The sequence below is a fragment of the Phascolarctos cinereus genome, unplaced genomic scaffold (assembly GCF_003287225.1).
Source record: "Phascolarctos cinereus isolate Bilbo 61053 unplaced genomic scaffold, phaCin_HiC Scaffold_2;HRSCAF=192, whole genome shotgun sequence".
In the NCBI taxonomy this organism is placed as follows: domain Eukaryota; kingdom Metazoa; phylum Chordata; class Mammalia; order Diprotodontia; family Phascolarctidae; genus Phascolarctos; species Phascolarctos cinereus.
In genome coordinates, this window is record NW_027555625.1 from 262441033 (window position 1) to 262460241 (window position 19209).

General features: G+C 41.3%; 2 protein-coding genes across 3 annotated transcripts in view; one reads left to right on the forward strand and one right to left on the reverse strand.

Annotated features, from left to right (window-relative positions):
• The first annotated feature begins 5529 nt into the window (after positions 1 to 5529).
• Positions 5530 to 14141, forward strand: REXO4 (RNA exonuclease 4). 2 transcript variants are annotated; one of them, XR_002323568.2, is made up of 9 exons: positions 5530 to 5646; positions 5797 to 6056; positions 7295 to 7656; positions 8309 to 8446; positions 8753 to 8946; positions 10290 to 10392; positions 11136 to 11210; positions 12149 to 12223; positions 12446 to 12458. XR_002323568.2 is itself a non-coding variant. In XM_020981977.2 (9 exons), exons 2-9 carry the CDS (start codon positions 5826 to 5828, stop codon positions 12554 to 12556), a joined length of 1275 nt encoding a protein of 424 aa, XP_020837636.1. In that variant the 5' UTR covers positions 5534 to 5646; positions 5797 to 5825; the 3' UTR covers positions 12557 to 14141. The 2 variants fall into 2 exon arrangements, 1 of the variants encoding a protein (XP_020837636.1); XM_020981977.2 differs by having other exon boundaries at positions 5534 to 5646; positions 10290 to 10378; positions 12446 to 14141.
• Positions 14142 to 14390: 249 nt separating this feature from the next.
• STKLD1 (serine/threonine kinase like domain containing 1) overlaps positions 14391 to 19209 on the reverse strand; it is a 53585-nt gene continuing 48766 nt past the window's right edge. Inside the window, exons 15-19 of the mRNA XM_078149972.1 lie at positions 18850 to 18978; positions 18619 to 18747; positions 17773 to 17913; positions 15204 to 15283; positions 14391 to 14702 (exon numbers count right to left, since the gene is read on the reverse strand). Coding sequence (XP_078006098.1) covers positions 14595 to 14702; positions 15204 to 15283; positions 17773 to 17913; positions 18619 to 18747; positions 18850 to 18978 — 587 coding nt within the window. The 3' untranslated portion in view covers positions 14391 to 14594. The remainder of the gene's footprint in view (positions 14703 to 15203; positions 15284 to 17772; positions 17914 to 18618; positions 18748 to 18849; positions 18979 to 19209) is intronic.

Genomic DNA, 19209 nt, shown 5'->3' on the forward strand with positions numbered 1-19209 from the left:
TAAAATCCAATGAGAAACTACAGTAAGCAATTTCTTCCATTAAAAAACTGCACAAAAATTTAGCCAGAAGCCCATACGCAATAAGGAAAGGGGCTATCAGCAAAGCCATCACCAGCCAGAGCAGGCAAAGGAAAAGGTGGTCTCCTAGGGCAGAGTCCTGTATAGGCTCTGGGGCTCTGTGTCTAGAGAGAGCAAGAATGGAAGGCCCCATCAGGAAGTCTCAGAGAAGTGAGAAATCCCCATTGTGGTCATAAGGTCTCAGGTTAAGGGCCCTGGGAAGCCCTGGGGAATAGGTGTGACCAGTGTGGCACAGCAATGCTCAGTATGAGACACAACAGGTACCCAGAGTCTCCAAAATTTCTAACACATTGTCCTAAAATGACATAGAGAGACCTAAGTTTCTAGCACTCTGAACTTCAAAGATCTAGGGGAGGCTAATCCTGGTTGGTGGAAATTGGCACAGGAACACGGGTAACTCAGGGAGAGACCAACCAGTGCTAACCATTCCACCCTGAATTGAAAAATGGGGATGGAATCTGGTCCTGGCACAAAGCCCCCAAATCCAAAGAAGATACCGCTAGTATAAAAAAATTATTGTACTGTTGAGATCCCCCCAAAGAAGGAGTGAATAACTTTCTAAAACGCTTCAAGCAGAGATTCAAGGGGGTAGGGGAATGATTTTCCACAAGAATTAAATGAATATTTAGAAGAAACGAAAAAGCTCTGGAGGAAAGAATTGGAAGGAGAATAAGTAACTTAGAAGAGAAAGTGATCAATCTTATCCAAATAGGAGAGTCCCTGAAAACTAAAATAGACTGAACAGAACAATGACACTACAAGAAAACAAGAAACATTAGAACAAAATCAAACACTTAAAACATAGAGAAAATGCAATATATCTCATCTTGAAAAATAACTGACCTGGGGCAGCTAGGTAGCACATTGCACAGAGAACTAGCCCTGGAGTCAGGGGCACCTGAGTTCAAATGCAGTCTCAGACACATAACACTCACTAGCTGTGTGACTCTGGGCAAGTCACTTAACCCCAATTGCCTCATCAAAAAGAAAAATAACTAACCTAATAAACAGATCAGGGAAAGATCATTTAAGAATTATTGGACTTCTTGGGGAAAAAAAAGATTTTGATTAAAAAAGAAAGAACCCATAAAGGAATACTGGCCAGATCTATTAGAACTAGAGGAAAAGTAAAGAGAGAAAGAATCCACCAATCACCTCCTGGAATAAAAATGTCCCAGGAATGTTACAGCCAAAATCCAGAGCTCCTATGTCAAAGAAAAATTAACTGCAGGCATCAAGAAAGTAGTTCAAGTAGTAAGGCATATAACATATATAACAGACATTTATTAAGCTGCTACTATGTGCCAAGTACTGTGCTAAGCCAAGGAACCAGTCAGAATCACACAAGACCTGGCTACTTCTACAATAAATGAAAGATCTTGGAATACAATATTCCAAAGGGCAAGACATACAGGATTACAACTAAGAATAACTTACCATACAAAGCTGTGTAATCCTATGTAGGGAAAAAAATCTTTCATGAATCTTTAGAGGATTTTCCAAGCATTTATGATAAAATAATTTGTTACAATAAAGTTGTTTAAGGCTAAGGAAAATATAATGGCCCACAAGGTCCACTTGTTTCTTTCCTCTGTGACATAAGTGACTTTATTTTATATGAAAAGTTCTCAGGTCAGTCACAATGACTCTGTCTCCAATTAGGAAAATTCTTAACACCTAAGCAGAAGTTTAATTCTCTGCCTAGCATTACATTTCTCTCTCTGTCTCTGTCTAGTTAACCTGTGACCTCATTGTGGTGGAGGCAAAATTCAGTTTACTGGAAACATTTGGATGATTATACAATAGATTATATTATAATGTCTGTGAACAGATAGTCATCAGGAGGGGAAGTTGCAGAAAGAACTGACCTTTTATTGGGACTTCCTCTCAGCCTGGGCACTATTCTCCAAAATGCCTATAGAGCAGGCCTGCTATAGAACAACAAAAACACAAACATACTTCCTGATCTTAAAGGAGGGAATGGAAAAGAAAAGAACTAGATAGGGAATGGCTGAACAAATTTTGGTACACAAATGTCCTGAAATATTATCGCATAATAAAAATTATAAAATAAGTTTATTTCGGAAAATCCTGAATAACATGAACTGAACCTGAGTAAACTGAGTAGAATCAGAAAAATAATTTATATGACAACGGCATTGTAAACAAAAATAACATTGAAAGCTTAAAAATCTTAGGTCAAGTCAATAATCAACCAACCATGTCCCCAAGATGGACCTATGATGAAGCACTTTACACACATCCTGACAGAGAGGTAATACTTTTTTTTTGGCTTTTTGTTTTTTTTTTTTGGTTGGGCAATGGGGGTTAAGTGACTTGCACAGGGTCACACAGCTAGTAAGTGTTATGTGTCTGAGATCACATTTGAACTCAGGTCCTCCTGAATCCAGGGCTGGTGCTCTACCCACTGCATCACCTAGCTACCCCGAGGTAATACATTTAAGAGGCATATTTTTTTAATGGTCTTTGTGTGAGTTCATCTCGTCTTATTTGTTTCATCTGTGCTTATTTCTTACAAGGTGTTTTTTTTTTTTGGTCTCCATTTTTATTGGAGGAAGGGGAGAAAAGGATGGGGTTAGTAAGAGGGATGGCAAGAAAAAGAAGGGCCACTGAAACGTGTTTTGTTTTTTTAAATTCACCAAAGGGAATAGAGGGAAGTTCAGATGAAGCAAAAACAAACAGAATAGTTTTTTTTTTAATTAATGTATTTATTTTTAGTTTTCAACAATCACTTCCATAAGCTTTTGAGTTTTAAATTTTCTCCCCCTCCTTCCCCACTTCCCTCCCTAAGACAGCATGCAATCTGGTATAGGCTCTAAATATACATTCCTATTAAATATATTTTCACATTAGGCATGTTGTAAAGAAGACTTAGAACCAATAGGAGGAACCACAAGAAAAAAGAAACAAAACAAAACAGAAGAGGAAAAAAAAATGCAAACAGTATGCTTCGATCTGCATTCAAACTCCATAGCTCTTTCTCTGGATGAGGATAGCATTTTCCACCACGAGGCTTTTGGAGATGTCTTGGATCACTGTACTGCTGAGAAGATCTATCAAAGTTAGTCACTGCACAACATGGCTGTTACTGTGTACAACGTTCTCCTGTTTCAAGCAGAATAGTTTTGAAAGTAGTCTATGGAATTTATTATATATGTTTAAAAAATTAACAATATAAATTACAGGTTAACAGTTTAATATGCAGTTGTTTTACTGTTTATGTGGAAATGTCCTTTTTATTGTTTAAAATTTTTTAAATGAAATATAAATAAAATTAGTAACAATTTAGTAAATACAGCCAGTTAAGCAGTTCTTCCATTTAGGTCAACGGATCTTTGTGAGGCATCTTTTAAGCTGTGACAGCTATTAGCATCAGCTATCAAAATAAAATGTATTTACTTAGAACCAGATCTTTGAATTTCTGCATCATAGTGTCAAATCAAGATTTTTAAAAAAATAATGAAGCATCACATTGCTTTTACTAAAAATATTAATAATTTAAATGAGGGCAAAAAGGGGTTTTGTACCACTGATAAAATTTTAAATTATTTAAATATTATCTCATCTTTTTACAATATCTATTTTTATGTTTTATAATGCTTATGTTAGTTCAGTGTATATTGTTTATATAAGTATATAATTTATAAATATAAATACGCATGCATACATGTATATTAGAAGTGTACAATCAAATTTTTTACTGATAGGGATTCAAAAAAAGTTTGGAAGTCACTGCTCCAGAAAGCACTAGTGTGCAGGGCAGCTAGGTAGCACAGTGGATAGAGCACCCACCCTGAAGTCAGGAGGACATGAGCTCAAATCTGACCTCAGACCAAACACTTGACACTTACTATGTGACCCTGGGCAAGTCACTTAACCCCAATTGCCTAAAAAAACAAAAACAACCCCCCACACACACACACAAAATCAAAAAACAGAAAGCACTAGTGTGCCTATTGGATCATTCATTGTGGTAATGAACACATCTATTCTGGTTTGACCTGGATGACCGTGATATCTAGAGATAGCAACAATGGTGTAGTGGATACAGTACTAGAACTGGAGGCAAAAAGTTGTGAATTCAAATCTAGCCTCAGCCACTTACTGTGTCACCCTGGCCAAATCACTTAACCTCAGTCAGCCAGTTTCCTCATCTGCAAAATGGGGATACTAGCACCTACTTCCCAAGGTTTTTGTGAGCATAAAATGAAATGTTTATAAAGCTCTTTGCAAACCTCAAAGTGCTGTATCAATGCTAGTTATGATATATAATAGGTAAACACATATGCACTTAAATATCTACCTGCATATTGTTGGTAGTGATGGTCCTTGTTTTTTGAAGAGGACCAATGACATTACAGGCAGATGTCTTGCCTCATGGGTGAACTGGATGTGAGGTAAAGCTGCACTAAGTCAGAGCCTCACTCTCTCTTCCATAGAGTCCAGCGGCAGGACAAAAGTCAAGACCACTGGCAATGGCCTTTCAGCCACCTTCATGGCCCTTGGAATAAGTTGTTCTCCTCCGTCCATTTTGGTAGTCTTCATAGGCTTGGGGTGTACAGCACTGCCCCTTCCCCAACTCACTGACAGGGCTAAGACCTGTTGGTTACTCTCAACCTGGTTTAGCCCATCCAGACCTTTACCTTGGTGAGGTCTCTGCACATGCTATAGCTTCTTGGAGCCAGAAGCGAGAGTTCAGTGCCAGGTGTGGGGTGTTCAAGAAGGACTGGCACCTCTGGTGTGAGGGCTTGCAGTACCTTTTTCAGAGCTGCTCATCCACCTTTGGTGTGCGTGTATATGTGTGTATATGTATGTACACACATATGTATGTATATACACGTACCTGTACACGTGTAAATATGTGTGCATACATATATATGTTGTATATCTATGATACACATATAAGCACTGGGTCCGGAATGAATGAATGAAAAGGCACTTATTTAGCACCGTGTGCCAAGCGTCAGAAATATAAACAGAAAAACGGAGACAGTCCAAGTTCTCAAAGAGAGGGCGAATGTGCGAGAATGCAGGGGGAGAGAAGGAGGGCGAAGAACAAAGTGAGGGGGAAAGATGTGAGAGAAGACGGCAAGAGGGCAGCAAAGGAGAGGGACCAAAGCTACATCTTGGTGTTACCCCTACTGCAGTCCCCCCAATTCCTCACGTCCTATGTGGCTTCCTCTTTTTCCCCCCAGCCCGCTTTCTTCTCTTCCTGAGAGTTCAGGCTGTGATTGCAAAATCCAGCCACCCAACCTCTGCTGGCTGGCCCCCGATTTGTGTCCCCTTCCACCTCGAGTACCGACGGGGACCCATACACATCCTCTCGGAACTCTGCTAAGAGGAGCATCTGTCCCAGCCGGCCGGGAGAGCCTGGGCTTCCGGGAGAACAGCGGGCGTACGTGTGTGCGTCAACGCGCGCATGCGTGCGTGCGGCACGGGAACCTGCCAATGACCAGGCTACGGAAGCTGAGGCGCTTCCTACAGGCGCGTTGGGAGCTAGCGGCAGAAGAGGGAACTCCAACCCTGTGGGACAGGACAGGGCTTGAGGTGAGTGAAAAGACGGGAAAAGGGGGCATGTACCTCGAAGCCCAGTGTCCCCAGAGCAGCCTCGGGAAGTGCGGGGCCCGGGCGGGAGGGGACCCCGAGCTCGCGGGCGGGTCTGATGCCGACTCACGCACGGGGTCGTTTCGTCTCCAGCTGCCTCGGGGCCCTCGGATGGCGCTGAGATGAAAGCGAAGGCCGGGTTCGCCAAACCTTCCAAGGGCCGTGCTGTGGCCCAGCCGGAGCTTGTCAAGAAGCCCGGTCGGAAAAAACAGCAGCAGAAGAGGGAATTCTGGAAAAGATACCCCAAGGCGGCCGCAGAAGCTTCCAAGAAACAAGGAAGTAAGGATGCGGGGGCGGCGCTGCCCCCCAGGGGGCCGCAAGAATTTTCCCACAACTGGAGGGCCTTGCAGGAGGTAAGATGTAAGCGTGGTTCCCAGCACGGGCCCGTAGAAAGTCACCGCATCTGGGCTTATCCCGGGCGCCTTTGGGCAAGGCATTTAGCTGCTCCAGGCCTTAGTTTCCTCATCTGTAAAATGAGGCAGTTGAAGTAGCTGATCTCCAGTGCTCCTCCCAGCTCCAGATCCACGAACCATTTTCTTTAAATTTTTTTTTTCTGGACGTCACATGGCACCGACCACGTGTTTTTAAAATAAAGGGGAGGGAATGACTTTTCTGTTTAACACTAACCGGACTGGAATTTAGGAATACTTGAAAGCTCCAGAAATAATCATAAAAAGATTTGTATAGAGCTTAAGAACGTTTATATAGCTAACATTTATATAGCACTTACTATGTGCCAGGCACTTTATAATTATTATTAGCCCATTTGATCCTTACAACAACCCTGGGAGGTGGGTGCTGTTATCATCCCCATTTTACAGTTGAGTAGACTGAGGCAAATGGGTTACACGAAGTGCTCAGGGTCACACAGCTACTACGTGTCTGAGGCCAGATTTGACCTTAAACCTTCCTGACTCTAGGCCTGGTGCTCTGTTCACTGTGCCACCTACCTGCTCTCAGTTTATGCAGCATTTTTTTTCCCCAAGGGAAAAGAAATCCATAAGGCAAAATAAATTCGGGCAAGATTTTTTATTTCAAAGTAAATTTTTGGGACATTTTTTACAGTAACAGTATACTACAGCTGCATAAAATAAGTTAAAGATGCTGTGAGAGATGGAAAGTGGGTGGGGTCCTAGACTCAGGAAATCAGGGAGAGCTTCAAAACAAAAAGAGCTGTGGCTAATCCAGAGATATTTATTGTGTTAAGTGTTTGAAATTCTGCAGAAATAAGGAATAGGTATTAGATTGGAAGCTACAACTGGAAAAAGTTAGTTTAGACTGAAATAATATATGGATATAAATGAAAGGGTTTTGTTGGGTTTTTTGGTTTACATTTAAGTAGAAGTTTAATTTCAAAGAAAAACTAGAGTTGAAAATAATCGTTATTGTATAAGTGTAGAACTCTTTGAGAGTAGAGACAACATCAGTTTTATTGATGTATCTGGCACATAAGTAGTTACTTAATGTTTGTTGAGTTTAGATGATGCTGCCTAAGTGCTCATGGTAGGAAAGGATGGTTTTAGAAATAGAACCAAAAATTTTGAATGTTTAATTGCCAGGTTAAAATGTGGATTTCTTTGGTTCTTATCAGATATTGAAACAAAAAACACCAAATCCAGAAAAGTCTGTTCCTGCCTCTCCAGGGAATTCCAGAAAACAACCCAAAAGCTACCACCAGAATGGCAGAAGTGTTTCAAAGAAGGAAGAGCATGGTGATGCAGAACTACCAAAGGTGTCAGGCAAAATAGGCCAGTCCTCCTTCAAAGCTTCTATTTCTTTAGGATGTTTGAATGATCCAAAGGTTGTCCCTCATAAAAAATGCAACGAAGCAAAGGGCATAGGCAATGGAACTGAAACCAAGAAAAGAAAAAATGGCAGCCTTCACCAGAAAAGAGGGGACATCAAGAATGAGAAGAGGAAAGCAGAGGAATTAGTTCCTCCTCCACCAACAGAGTGAGTATTGGATTTCTGGATTCCTTTGGAATTGGAATTTATCTAATTGGATGGAGCAAATAATGTTGTTTAAGGAGGAAGAAACCATCCTAATTCCCACAGGTAGCCTCCATGGTCTTTGTGCTACAAGTGGGCACTGGGTTTTAAAAACAGGAAGGCTGAGTGGAGCATTGAATTAATGTTGCTGACTCCTTGTTGTGGAGATTTAAGTTTTGACTTGTTTTATTATAGAAATGAGCTTTAGGACATGGATCCATTAATTCCTTTGGTGTGTGCTTGACTCATGTCACCATGAGTGATAAGTTTAGAACAAAGCCAGGATTAAAAGCCATTTAAAGCAGAGGTTCTGAACCTGAAGTCCATGACCGTTTTTTTTTTAACCATTTCAATTGGGTTTTTGTTTACTGTTTTATTTTATTTAGGTTATGTTATTTTATGCATTTTAAAACATTCTGCATTCAGGTCCATAGGCTTTACCATATTGCCAAAAGGGTCCATGACACAAAAAAGCTTATCTAAAGAATCCCTTCTATACCCTTTGCCTACATTGACTTTGGGAGCCAGCTGTAGTCCTCCTGATGTCAGATAAAAAGGAAATAGAGAGGTGGAGTTTCCCCTTTTTGGTGCTAAGTGTCTTTTCTTTGCTTTTTAGATCAGATATCTGGTTTGATGATGTAGATCCTAAGGATATCGAAGCTGCCATTGGTCCAGAAGCAGCAAAAATAGCTCGAAAAAAACTGGGTCTGAAGGAAAGAAATCTGTCTTTGGTGAAAGAAGGGGCATTTGAAGGGTATGTTGAAGGTTCTCCATAGTAAAAAACTTATGGAGAAGAGATGTGTGTATTACATAGAACAGGTAGAACACAGGAGTCTTCAAGGGCATAATGGGTTGCCTCCCTTTTCTTTGATAGGCAATGTGAATAATCTTCCATGAGGGACCTCTTTAGTTAAATGCCAATAACCCAGGGCATGTGGTCACTTTAGTAACAGGCCAGGTCAGGGTAGTTAATCACTTGTGCCCCTGCTATAAATTACAAATGTGCAGAGATTCACCTTTAATCCAAGTATTTTAACCTAGACCTTTGGTTCTTTCTCAGCATGACCAAAGCTGTAGCTATGGATTGTGAGATGGTGGGAGCAGGGCCAGATGGGGAAGAAAACATCCTTGCCCGAGTGTCCATCGTGAATCAGTTTGGGAAGTGTGTTTATGACAAGTATGTCAAGCCAACAGAGAAAGTGACTGATTACCGGACAGATGTCAGTGGGATTCGACCAGAGGACATCAGACATGGTAGGCAGAGTGCCTACCATAAACACCAGAACTAACCTGAAAGAATTATTGCCAAAAACATCTATATTTATCTCTCCCCCTTTTCCATGTAAGAAACATTATTAGTAGTACAGAGAGTCCTATCAGAAGCTTACTGCCCCTAGGGACTTAAAAAGGGAGAAAAAGCATGAATGGCATATGACAAAGGACTTAACAATGGAACTCTATTTCACTTATATCTCAAGTGTCAGTAATTCTCTTAGAGGAAAACTTATGAATTCACCCCTTCAGGAAGAATCTTTCATTTGGGACTTTGCTGTCTTAACTGCTCTGAAGCCAAGGACAGTGTTCTTCTTTGTATTCATTCATTCATTCTTTGTATTCATTCTCATGCCAGGCTTGTTAAATAAAATCCATTGTGTTATGGTAGGAAATCAAGTAAGGTCAGGTGGCTGAGGCCTTTTTATTTATAGGGAAAATCCACATTCTGGAATTTAGGTCCTTGTGCCCCCTTTCCCTCTGCTATGCAACTATGGACAAAGTATTTTACATCTTTGAGCCTCCTGAAAAATGAAGATTGAACTGCATGATCTCTCTTAAGATCCCTTCCAGGCCTAATGTTATGTGATTCTGTAATTCTAGTTTTAAGGTAATTATCTTGAACAAGGCTTATTTTTTTGCCACTTATATTTAAGAATAGCGTCCCCTAAGACCCTCTTCTGATGCTTCACTGTGGTGTGGACATGACCCCCTGTAATCATGAAGGCTTCAGGTGTGAGCCCAGTGATAGAGAAGCTTATCGCCAGATGTTGCAGTATGTTGAATTTTTTAGCTACACCTCTCAATGATAGTATCCCAAGATGTAGAAAGGTTACAGTCTTATTAGTGGAAGTGGGTTGGGTTGGGGGCAGTGATGACATAAAAGGTCTTTGGGAGAGTTTAAATGACAAAATTGAGTTTCTCTTGACCTTAGTTCCCCCATTACATCCTGCCTTTTGTAGAATGCAGTGATTATTTGATTATTTTCTGTATCTGCCTGAATTGAAAGAAAGGAATGCTTCTCATTCTCTTCAACATTCCTCCCTGCCTGTTCCTAAATGGGTTATTATTTTAAAGGTTATACAGCTAATATGTTTTTCTCGGGTGTCTATGATGATTGTTGGGGATTTGCAAACATGTACACAGTTCAGGAACCGAGGGTCTTTGTGGGTGCTTTAATAGTAACGTTTCCATCAGGAGTTGGGAATGTCACTGTCTTGCTGATTATGTAGTAAGCTGCTTCTCCACCATTCATTTGTTTCCATTCTACTAAAATAAGGGGTTTTTGTTTTGTTTTGTTTTGTTTTTTGCGGGGGGGTTTCCAGGAGAAGAGTACCAGGTTGTCCAAAAGGAGGTGGCAGAACTGCTTAAGGGCAGAATTCTAGTTGGACATGCCCTGCATAATGACTTAAAGGTACATGATTCCAGGTAGCCTAACTAGACCATCTTTATTTTTATTGTAATTGTTTATGCCTATACTGTGCCAGTCAGCTTACGTCTTTGGATGTATACCAATGACCTAAACTCTGAGTAAATGTTATTTGTGTTACAGAACTCTGTGAAGGGGTCCCTTCACAGAGAATCATTCCATTATTTTCTTTTTGAGTAAAAAGTCTTCAGGGTGGCAGTCAATTTGGGGTTTCTCCCAGGTGATAACAGGGGATTGAACCTTGCCCTCGGAAGCTCTGCCTCCATGTCTCCATGGATGTACTTTTTTTCTCTAAGAGTATTCTGAGAAACCCAGGCATGATTTACAGTCTGCTCTGATAACATGTTTTGTATTACTTTCTGTCATTTATCACATTTTGCCATTATGTTGTTATACTGTTATGTAACTATAAATATTATATATTATATCTAATCCCATACTAGATGATGAGTTCATGAGAGTAGGGTTTCTGTCTTAGTCACTTTCATCTCCCCTACAGTTTTGGAGTGGACACTCAGTAAATATTGAATCAGCTTGAAACTTAAAGAAAAAATGTAACTCTGTAGGTTGTGAGTTGATGGTTTATGTCAGCCTGTTCCAGGCTTGTATAGATTGGGTGGCTGTGATGTCACTTGGCAAGATAACATCAATTTATGTTTGTCTCAGCTTTTTCGCAGGGCAGGATGGGAGTCTGGTAATTCAGGTTGGTGATTCTGAATTGTATTTGTATTATTTGTTCCAGATTCTACTTCTTGATCATCCCAAAAAGAAGATACGGGACACACAGAAATATAAACCTTTCAGGACACAAGTAAAGGTAGGCAACATTTTTGGAGAAAGAAAATCTGATTGTTCAGTGTGTCAGTTTAATCTCAGTTCATAACAGTTGTTAGAAGTTCTGCCTTGTAGTGGGCTCATAGGTTTGATTTGTTTTTAGTCCTAGAAAAGAGAGAATAGTTTTAAATAAAGGAGATTGATGTTGGCTGCCTTCCTTTAAAATGTGTTAATGTCTGGTTTATTTTTATGCTGTGATGTCTGTAATAGGATTTTTGCATATGTATGTTATGTTATTACAAGTGGCTTTCACAAGAGAATTAATATTTCTTTTCAAGAAAAGGACAGTTTGAGAAATTGAAGCAAAGAAAGCTTAACATTGAATAATTATGCTTTATCCATATCATTTCATTTATATTCATTGCTAAATATAGTTTGATAAGATGGATACCCATTGAATTTTTGCTAGTGACAGTGAACAGAGATAGTGTGGGCTAGTAGAGGGTCCAGCATTGCAGACAGGAAGGCTTAACACTCCTGACATCCCAGCTGTGTGACCATAAACCAGTCATGCAACTTTTTACTTCCCCAGGCAACTCTGTGAGACCATAAGTTACAGATAATTTGCTGTTTGACATTGGCAGAAAGGTGAGAAGGGAAGGAATCAGTGACCAAGTAGTGCCATGGTGGTGCCTTAGGAAATATCTTCATTACTTGGCAGGAGCAACTGTCCTGAATACTAGAGAGACTTAGATTTGTTTGGTGACAGGTAAACTAGAAGACAAGTCACGTAGCTGTGATGTGATATCCCATTTTTTCCTTACTAGATCCATGATTGCCATTAAAACCAAAATTGCCTTCTTCTTTACCTTTTAGTCTGTTCTTTCATCCCTGCCTTGACAAAGAGTTTAAATTATTCCCAAACAGAAAATGTTTATTTAGTCCAAACCATCTCTGTAACCTTCATCATTTCCTTTGCAGAGTGGAAGACCATCTCTGAAACTACTCAGTGAGAAAATTCTTGGTATCAAAATACAGCAGTCAGAACACAGTTCGGTAGGTGACCTTTGTGGATAATAGTGTCAGGCAGAGTTCACTGTCATCACTGACCATGGCTTTCTGTTCCTATCCTTGCATCCAGATTGTCTTGTAAACTATCACCAAGCAAGTGGGAGGCATAAGAATGGATGTGTAGTTAAAGGCACCTGAATTACATGATACCCTGCCCCTTTACTTTGACCTCCTTTTCTAATTTGGTTTGGTTCTCTTAACTTCCAGATTCAAGATGCCCAGGCAGCAATGAGGCTCTATGTAATGGTGAAAAAACATTGGGAAGGAACCATCAAAGACAAATATAAACTGCAAAAGGGAGAAAAGGACAAAGCCTAACTGAGCCCTCCTTGTCACTGTTTCTGCTGCCTACCCTGCCTGCTGGCTTGTTCCTCAACAGTGTGGTCTTGTCCCCTGAAGAAACAGAACAGGGCATTCCTGAGCCAAGGGAGGGGCGGGTATTCTGTCAGCTTTCCATCTCTCTTATCTGTTGGTAGTGTGGCCTTTGGAGTTCGCACAGATGAAATATTCCCAAAGATGGTCACTTTTTGGTGAAACTTTCAAACTTGTGGCTACAGGGGATGTGTGCTACTAAAGGGGAATTTGACCCTCTTCAGATACAGTAGCTCTTGTCCAGGAGCTTACAGTTTCTTGTTTACGTTCCTTTCCTGTGTTCCAGAAATCACTGTTAATATCAGAGGCATAATAATTAGAGTGTAGATGAGGGGGTCTTTGTGGAGGGGTGGCCTTTTCTCTGGGTGCAGAAAGTGAAGATCAGAGACTGGTTCTGGGCTTCAGTGAAGCTGTGCAGCTCACAGTAATCCATTTTCAAAATTAAATAATTTCATCAGCACATGCAGTGATGTGATCACTTTGGACCATTAGGTCTATGCACTTGTACAACAAGAGGCATATAGTGTGTAACTGGCCTGTTAATTAGGATCACTGCTGTCTTACTCTCCCTTCCTGCTCTCTTGAGCTTTGTATGCAAAATGGTGTCATGGACCATGCTGGGGGTAAATGGAGGGGTGTAATATCTAGGGGTCCAGTGGACCCAGAGCAGCCAGACAACTCTGGTTCTGTAATTTACCTTGCTAAAAGTTGACTGGAGAAGCTAATAGAACTGAGTATTTCCCGCCCTAATCAGTTGTTGCTGCCACAAGGAAAAAATCTCATCTGTATCTGGCAGACCACAGATGGAGGCATATACACCTAATACTTTCCTAGGAGACTTATCTGAAAGGTATCACATTGTTTCTGCCCAAGTTTAAACTTTCCTTTTTCTGATTTGGTGGTGTCTACAAAGGGTACTTACTTGTTTAAAACTGGAGCCCCTGAACTAGACCTCTACTGTGGGAGAATTTTGACCTCCCAGAATCCCTAAATTACATTTAAATTACAATATTTAGATAATGTAAATTAGAAATTTAGGTTGATTCCATCTAATCAAAATGTCTGTTAGTTGTTCCAGTCATAACCTTACTATTAACACAAACATCCTGAAATATAATGAGCACCTCTAAGAATTGCATTCTTAGGGGTTATTTAGGGTTTTTTTGTTTTGTTTTTTTTTTAATAAATAGTTTATCGACCTTAAACGGTATTTGAGCCTAAGAAGTCTCTAAGAACTAAACTAAGTCTGTAAACTAAAAAACTAACAGGTTTGATCACACTTTGAGACTAAAGGATCAGCTTTATAGATGTGGTTCAGGATGACTACCTCTAGACCTGCCTAAGAGTTTATTTTCCTAATATCAGGAGTTACAAAGAGACATACTGTGCTAATTAAAGTGTACAAAGGTAGAAGACTGTTAGTTGTCCTGTATTTTCTGGGTGACAAAGAAAATAGGATTATTTTATTATGTATAATTGTACTGGGTGTATATTATCTGAAGTAAATGCTACTTTGTACTTTTAAAATGAACTTTCTTGTTGATTCTGTTGTCCTCATTTTCTTCCTTGCTTAGGACGTTAATAGCTGATGAAACTTTTTCATCAAGTGCCATTAACTCCAAAGAACTCTTGTCATGGGAGTTGATCAAAGGCTTATGAAACACTTAGGTTCTACAGGATTAGCCAACCCTCTGGTGAGAGCACTGACCAGAATTTCCTTTGAACCCTGAATCCAGTCCAGACTCAAAAGTTTTATCAATTTATATGCACTAAAGATAGGTGAAATTAATTATTCCCCTTTATTATATATTTTTGAATTCTTGTTAGAGACAGATTGCTAAGTTCTTCCAAAAATCTTTACAATTAAGGAAAGGTAGCACTTTCACTGGCTGAGTATGTGGTGATAAAAGAACAGGGTCTTATTTTTTTCCCAGTTAAAGACAAGATGGCACAAGTATGACGTCTCATGAGAGGACAGATATTTTCATTGGTGGACTCTTGTATTTCTTTGTTTCTGAGACTTTTCTGACTTCATTTGGGGAAGTGACTCGTTCATTTTCTTAATTGCCTTGGTCGCAAGTTTTATGAGCTCCTAGAAGTAGAAAACAATATTTGATATTGATTTGATTTTCCATACGATGACACAAAGCTTGGGGAGATTTGTAGGAAAGCAATGACACAGTTTGGTTATAATAGATGTTATGAGAGGCAGCATGGCATTGTGCAAAGGGGACTGGCCTCAGCCTGAAAGGCAGACCACACTGGGGAGTTCTCTGTGTTGAAGAGATCAAAGGTGTGGACGACAAATAAATAGATTTTTGTGCTGCATGAACATAGTATCGAATGGGAACCTTTTTTTTTAATTGAAATTCACATGCAACTGTTTAAATTAATTAAATTTAGCCAGTAACTATACAGACCTGGTGTTGGGGAACCAAGGAAAATAGCCAGAAGATGATTACAGACAGGAGCCTAAAATCTATATGATAGGCTACTAGATTCAACCTCCAAACTTCATAACCAGAAAATATTAGAGGCTCAAAGACTGGCGTATCCAAATGGTTTGTATAAGGATATACCCCAACCTACTCACCTCACTTGATGTAAACCTTGCTTGGATTTCCAGCAGCATTTCATCTATATTATTAGAGAACAACTCTGGCACAATCTCATCTGTTGAGCAAAGGAGAGAAAGATAGCCTTCACTGGTCAATACAAAGGTTTCCAGGGAAAATTCAGTCCCCGAATTCCTGGGTTTATCTTCATTGTATACTTTTTATTTTGTTAAAGTGTGAGGCATCTCAGAGATTATTTTTTTCAGCCTTTCATTTTAGGGAGAGCACCCACTACTGGAAAGATCAGGAAAGATTTCCTATATAGGTAGCACCTAACCTCAGTCTCAAAGGATGGGAGTAGAGCATGTTCCAGGTATGGGGGGCTGCCTTTGCCAAGGTGTGGCAGTATGTTGAGTTGGGAGATAGCTAGTATGCCACTTTTCAACTTTAAAATGTACTGAGCCCCTGCTGTGTTCTGGGTCCTTTGTCAAATGCCTCCAGTCTAGCTGTTGGTTCTTCATTTTTGAAGAAGACCAATAACGTCACCGAGTGATGTTTTGACTTGTGCACGAATTGGATTTTAGTGAGGCAGATGCACAAAGTTGTCAGCCTCATTTTTCCAATCACTCAAGTTCAGTGGCAGGACAAAAGTTAAAACAACTGTGATGACCCGGGATGCAGTGAATTGGCATCTTCAATGTCTGACCAAACTCAGTGCCTGCTTCAGCCCCCTTCGTGACCATTGGTACAAATTGTTCTTGATGGGGTGCTTGTACTTGGACCCCAATTTCTCCCTAGCCTCAGAAACACTGTCCCTGACAGTTTCTCCCCAGCCCAAGGACCCTGTGCTTAGCAATTACTCATGAGTGGGCCCCAGAAAGACCCTTATCTCTCTCCCTGGTGCAGTTCCAAACAGCACCTGAAGGATTTATTAGTTTCAACTGGCTTTGCACTGGGTCATAAAGACATTCTTACCCACTGCTATCCTATCCTACCGCCCTACCTTATTATCTACATTGTGGGCTCCTCGTTAACTGTATTCTAGATTTAAGACATATGTATACTCCCTACCTCTATCTTGTCAAACAAGACATTGACTGGTGGCAGACTGGACAACTCTCAGTTACCCTGAACTCTAGTTGACTTAGTGATGTAGCAGGCCTAAAACCACACCTCCATGTGGCCCCCCCTTGTGGGCTTTTCCTAGTGAACTCTGGGTAAAATGCCTGTGCAGTAGGTACAAGAAGTGCATGTTCTTTTAAGAACTGACCACTCTTTAACCACTCCTAATCCCACCCTGAATCCCCTAGTTAGCGTATTTGGCGCATGTTTTATTGTATTTTATCCTATATAAACTTTAGCTGTACCTTTTCAAGGTTGCAGGATCCTTTAAGAATCCTTGCTCTCTGAAAAGCATAACAATAAACTTTGCCACCTTGGCTTAAAGAATGCTTGAGTCTGTGAATTCATTCCGGATGACCCATCCTGTAATGCAGTCTTTGAGGAGTCACAACCTCTCAACCTCTCAGCCTGCAACATTCTCATCTGCCTGTTCCACTGAAGTGAGGGTAGGGGTGGGAGGAATAGATCTCCACATGCTTGAGGTAAGAGTTCAGGGGTGGGGTACCTGCAGCCCCAAGGCCCCACGTGGCCCTCTAGATCCTCAAATGTGACCCTTTGACCGAACCCAAACTTCACAGAACAAATCCTTTTATTAAAGAATTCAATCGAAGGGCTGCAGTTGAAGACCTAGAGGGCCACATGTGGCCTCAAGGCCGCTGGTTCCCCACCCCTGAGATAGACATTGCCCAACTTGCTGACAGGTTTGAGGCCTATTAGTTATCCTCAAACCGGTTTTGCACCATCTGCTGAGATGGTTTTACCAGAATGTGGCCACTTTCAATGCTACAGCTTCTTGGAGCCACAGTTGAGAGTTGGGTAAAGGTGAACACCAAAGGTGGATAAGCAGACCTGAAAAGGGCTTGGCAAGGACTCACACCAGAGGTGTGAGTCCTTGAATACAGTATGAAAGTGCATAGAAGCTATGGGTTTGGAAGAGAAAGGTCTGCAAAGTTCAGAGAAACTATATGTAGACTAAAAGGTAGAATTTCAATGGATGGTGATAGGGGGGATCAGATGTATAGGGAACAGCCTTAGTAAGAGTATGGAAGCAAGGAAATGGGAAACATTTTAGGATTGGCTGAATAGTCCAGTTTTGATATGTAGAATGGTATGAGCTGACGATAGCAAAATAAATTGAAACCATGTGGTGGCCTTGAACAATAAGGAGTTTAGCCTTATCCTATAGGCAGTGGGGAGCTATTGAGAGTTTTTGAGCAAGAGCTATACATCCCGAAGAAGAGCTTAGTAGCCTATTCAAGAAAAAATGAAGAGAGGAGAAACTGGAGACTTGCTATGGTCCGAGGTGTGGTGCTCCCCTGCTTAGGTGAGACATGGAGTGGAACACTGCCATCTGCTGGCTATCTGGTCTGATGCTACAGGAATGGGTTCATTCAATGCTCCATCTGGTCATGAGGAAAATGGGGGCATTTCTCTTCTGATTCTTTGCTGTTGGGGAGAAAGGCAGCAAGAAGGCCAAGAACTTACCATATAAAACAAGCTCCAACAGCAGCATGCACATGTTCTCCACCACCTCTGGGTCATCCTTGTGTGCCTGGTAAGTTACCTTGATCAACGATATGCCAGGACTGTCCTCATCGATTACTATAATCCGAAAGGCTGCCAGCTCTGAAGAAAGGGATGAGAATGTCCTAAAGACATACATGGCTCATTTCATGAGGGTATGGCCACATGGTCATCTCATGGCAAAGTAAGTGTTACCATCAGTAATAGCCTCCCTCCCTGGGCTATTTCCTCACCCTGAGGACACTTCTCTTTTGACATCCAGGATTTTAAAGAACCTCAGGGCTGAATAGGAATCTTGGAGATAAAATCCAGCTCCCTTATTTGACAGGTGAAGAAACTAGGCCTGGAGAGTAGAAGAGACTGTCCAAAGAAAATGTGACTCAAGTGGAAAAGCTAGAATTAAAACCTAGGCGTACTGACTCTCACCCCAGTCATCTTGCCATTCAGTGCCCTACCTCTCAGGCTTCTGATCTCTGCCCAGGTCTACCTTACCTGATTTCAGGAAAGGAGGTCCAGTTACTTCCCATATTAATGATAGCAGTCACTCATTACTGAGTGTGAATGTAAACCACTATTATCTAGAATGAGGACATTAGAGATAGAAGAGACCTTAGAGAGCATCTAATCCAATTCCTTTGTCTTAGAAATAGGGAAACTGAGGCCTGGAGAGGAAGTAATTTTTACAAGTTCACATAGCCAGTCAGTAATAGTCATTGGATTTGCATTTGAAGCTCTGTCCTAGCTCAGCAGGCCCCTAGTAACCAGATTACACTCTGCCTTCACCTACCCACCCACCCAGGCTCTCACCTGAAGTCCTTGCCAGGCTGGCCAGCCCCAGATAGGCATTATTCACCAAGACAGGTCTTTGCATATGCAACTGGATACATTTCAGCAACAGAAGCGTCACGTGCTCAAATTCACCACCCTCTATGCAGCCTGTCACAGAACCCACATATGCAAAGTGGTCATGGGCCGAGCGTGGACCCAACCCAGCTTCCCCTAGCTTATGGCATAGTAGCTGCCTGCATGAACCCTCACCTTTCAAGGACAGCACCCAGAGGGCGGAGCAAGCAGATTCTGCTCTGTCTCCATCACTGAGGTAGATATCCAAGATCTTCAGGGTGAGCTGCACAGCCTCCTTTAGGGGTGTCTTGTTTACCAGGGCAGCTAACCAGATGGGAGGTTAAGGTAAGTGCGTAGTTTCAAGACCTGGGAACAGTCACTAAGGCAGAAGACTTGTAGAAATGTGGGGAGCCTGTGATTCTCCTTCCCTATCCTCCAGGCTGTAGAGTTCAGTCATGTTTCATTTGTACTGCCTCCCCAGCCCCAGCCGTGTTTCAGATGTATGAGAGTTGTCTGCAGAAAGGCAGGCCTCTCTTCTGGTGGGCTGATTAGCCC

Coding starts and splice junctions, on each gene's coding strand:
- REXO4 (XM_020981977.2), top strand. CDS start 5,826: ATGAAAGCGAAGGCCGGGTTCGCCAAACCTTCCAAGGGCCGTGCTGTG. Junction 8,947..10,289: donor ACCAGAGGACATCAGACATG/GTAGGCAGAGTG, acceptor GGGGGTTTCCAG/GAGAAGAGTACCAGGTTGTC. Junction 12,224..12,445: donor AGCAGTCAGAACACAGTTCG/GTAGGTGACCTT, acceptor CTTAACTTCCAG/ATTCAAGATGCCCAGGCAGC.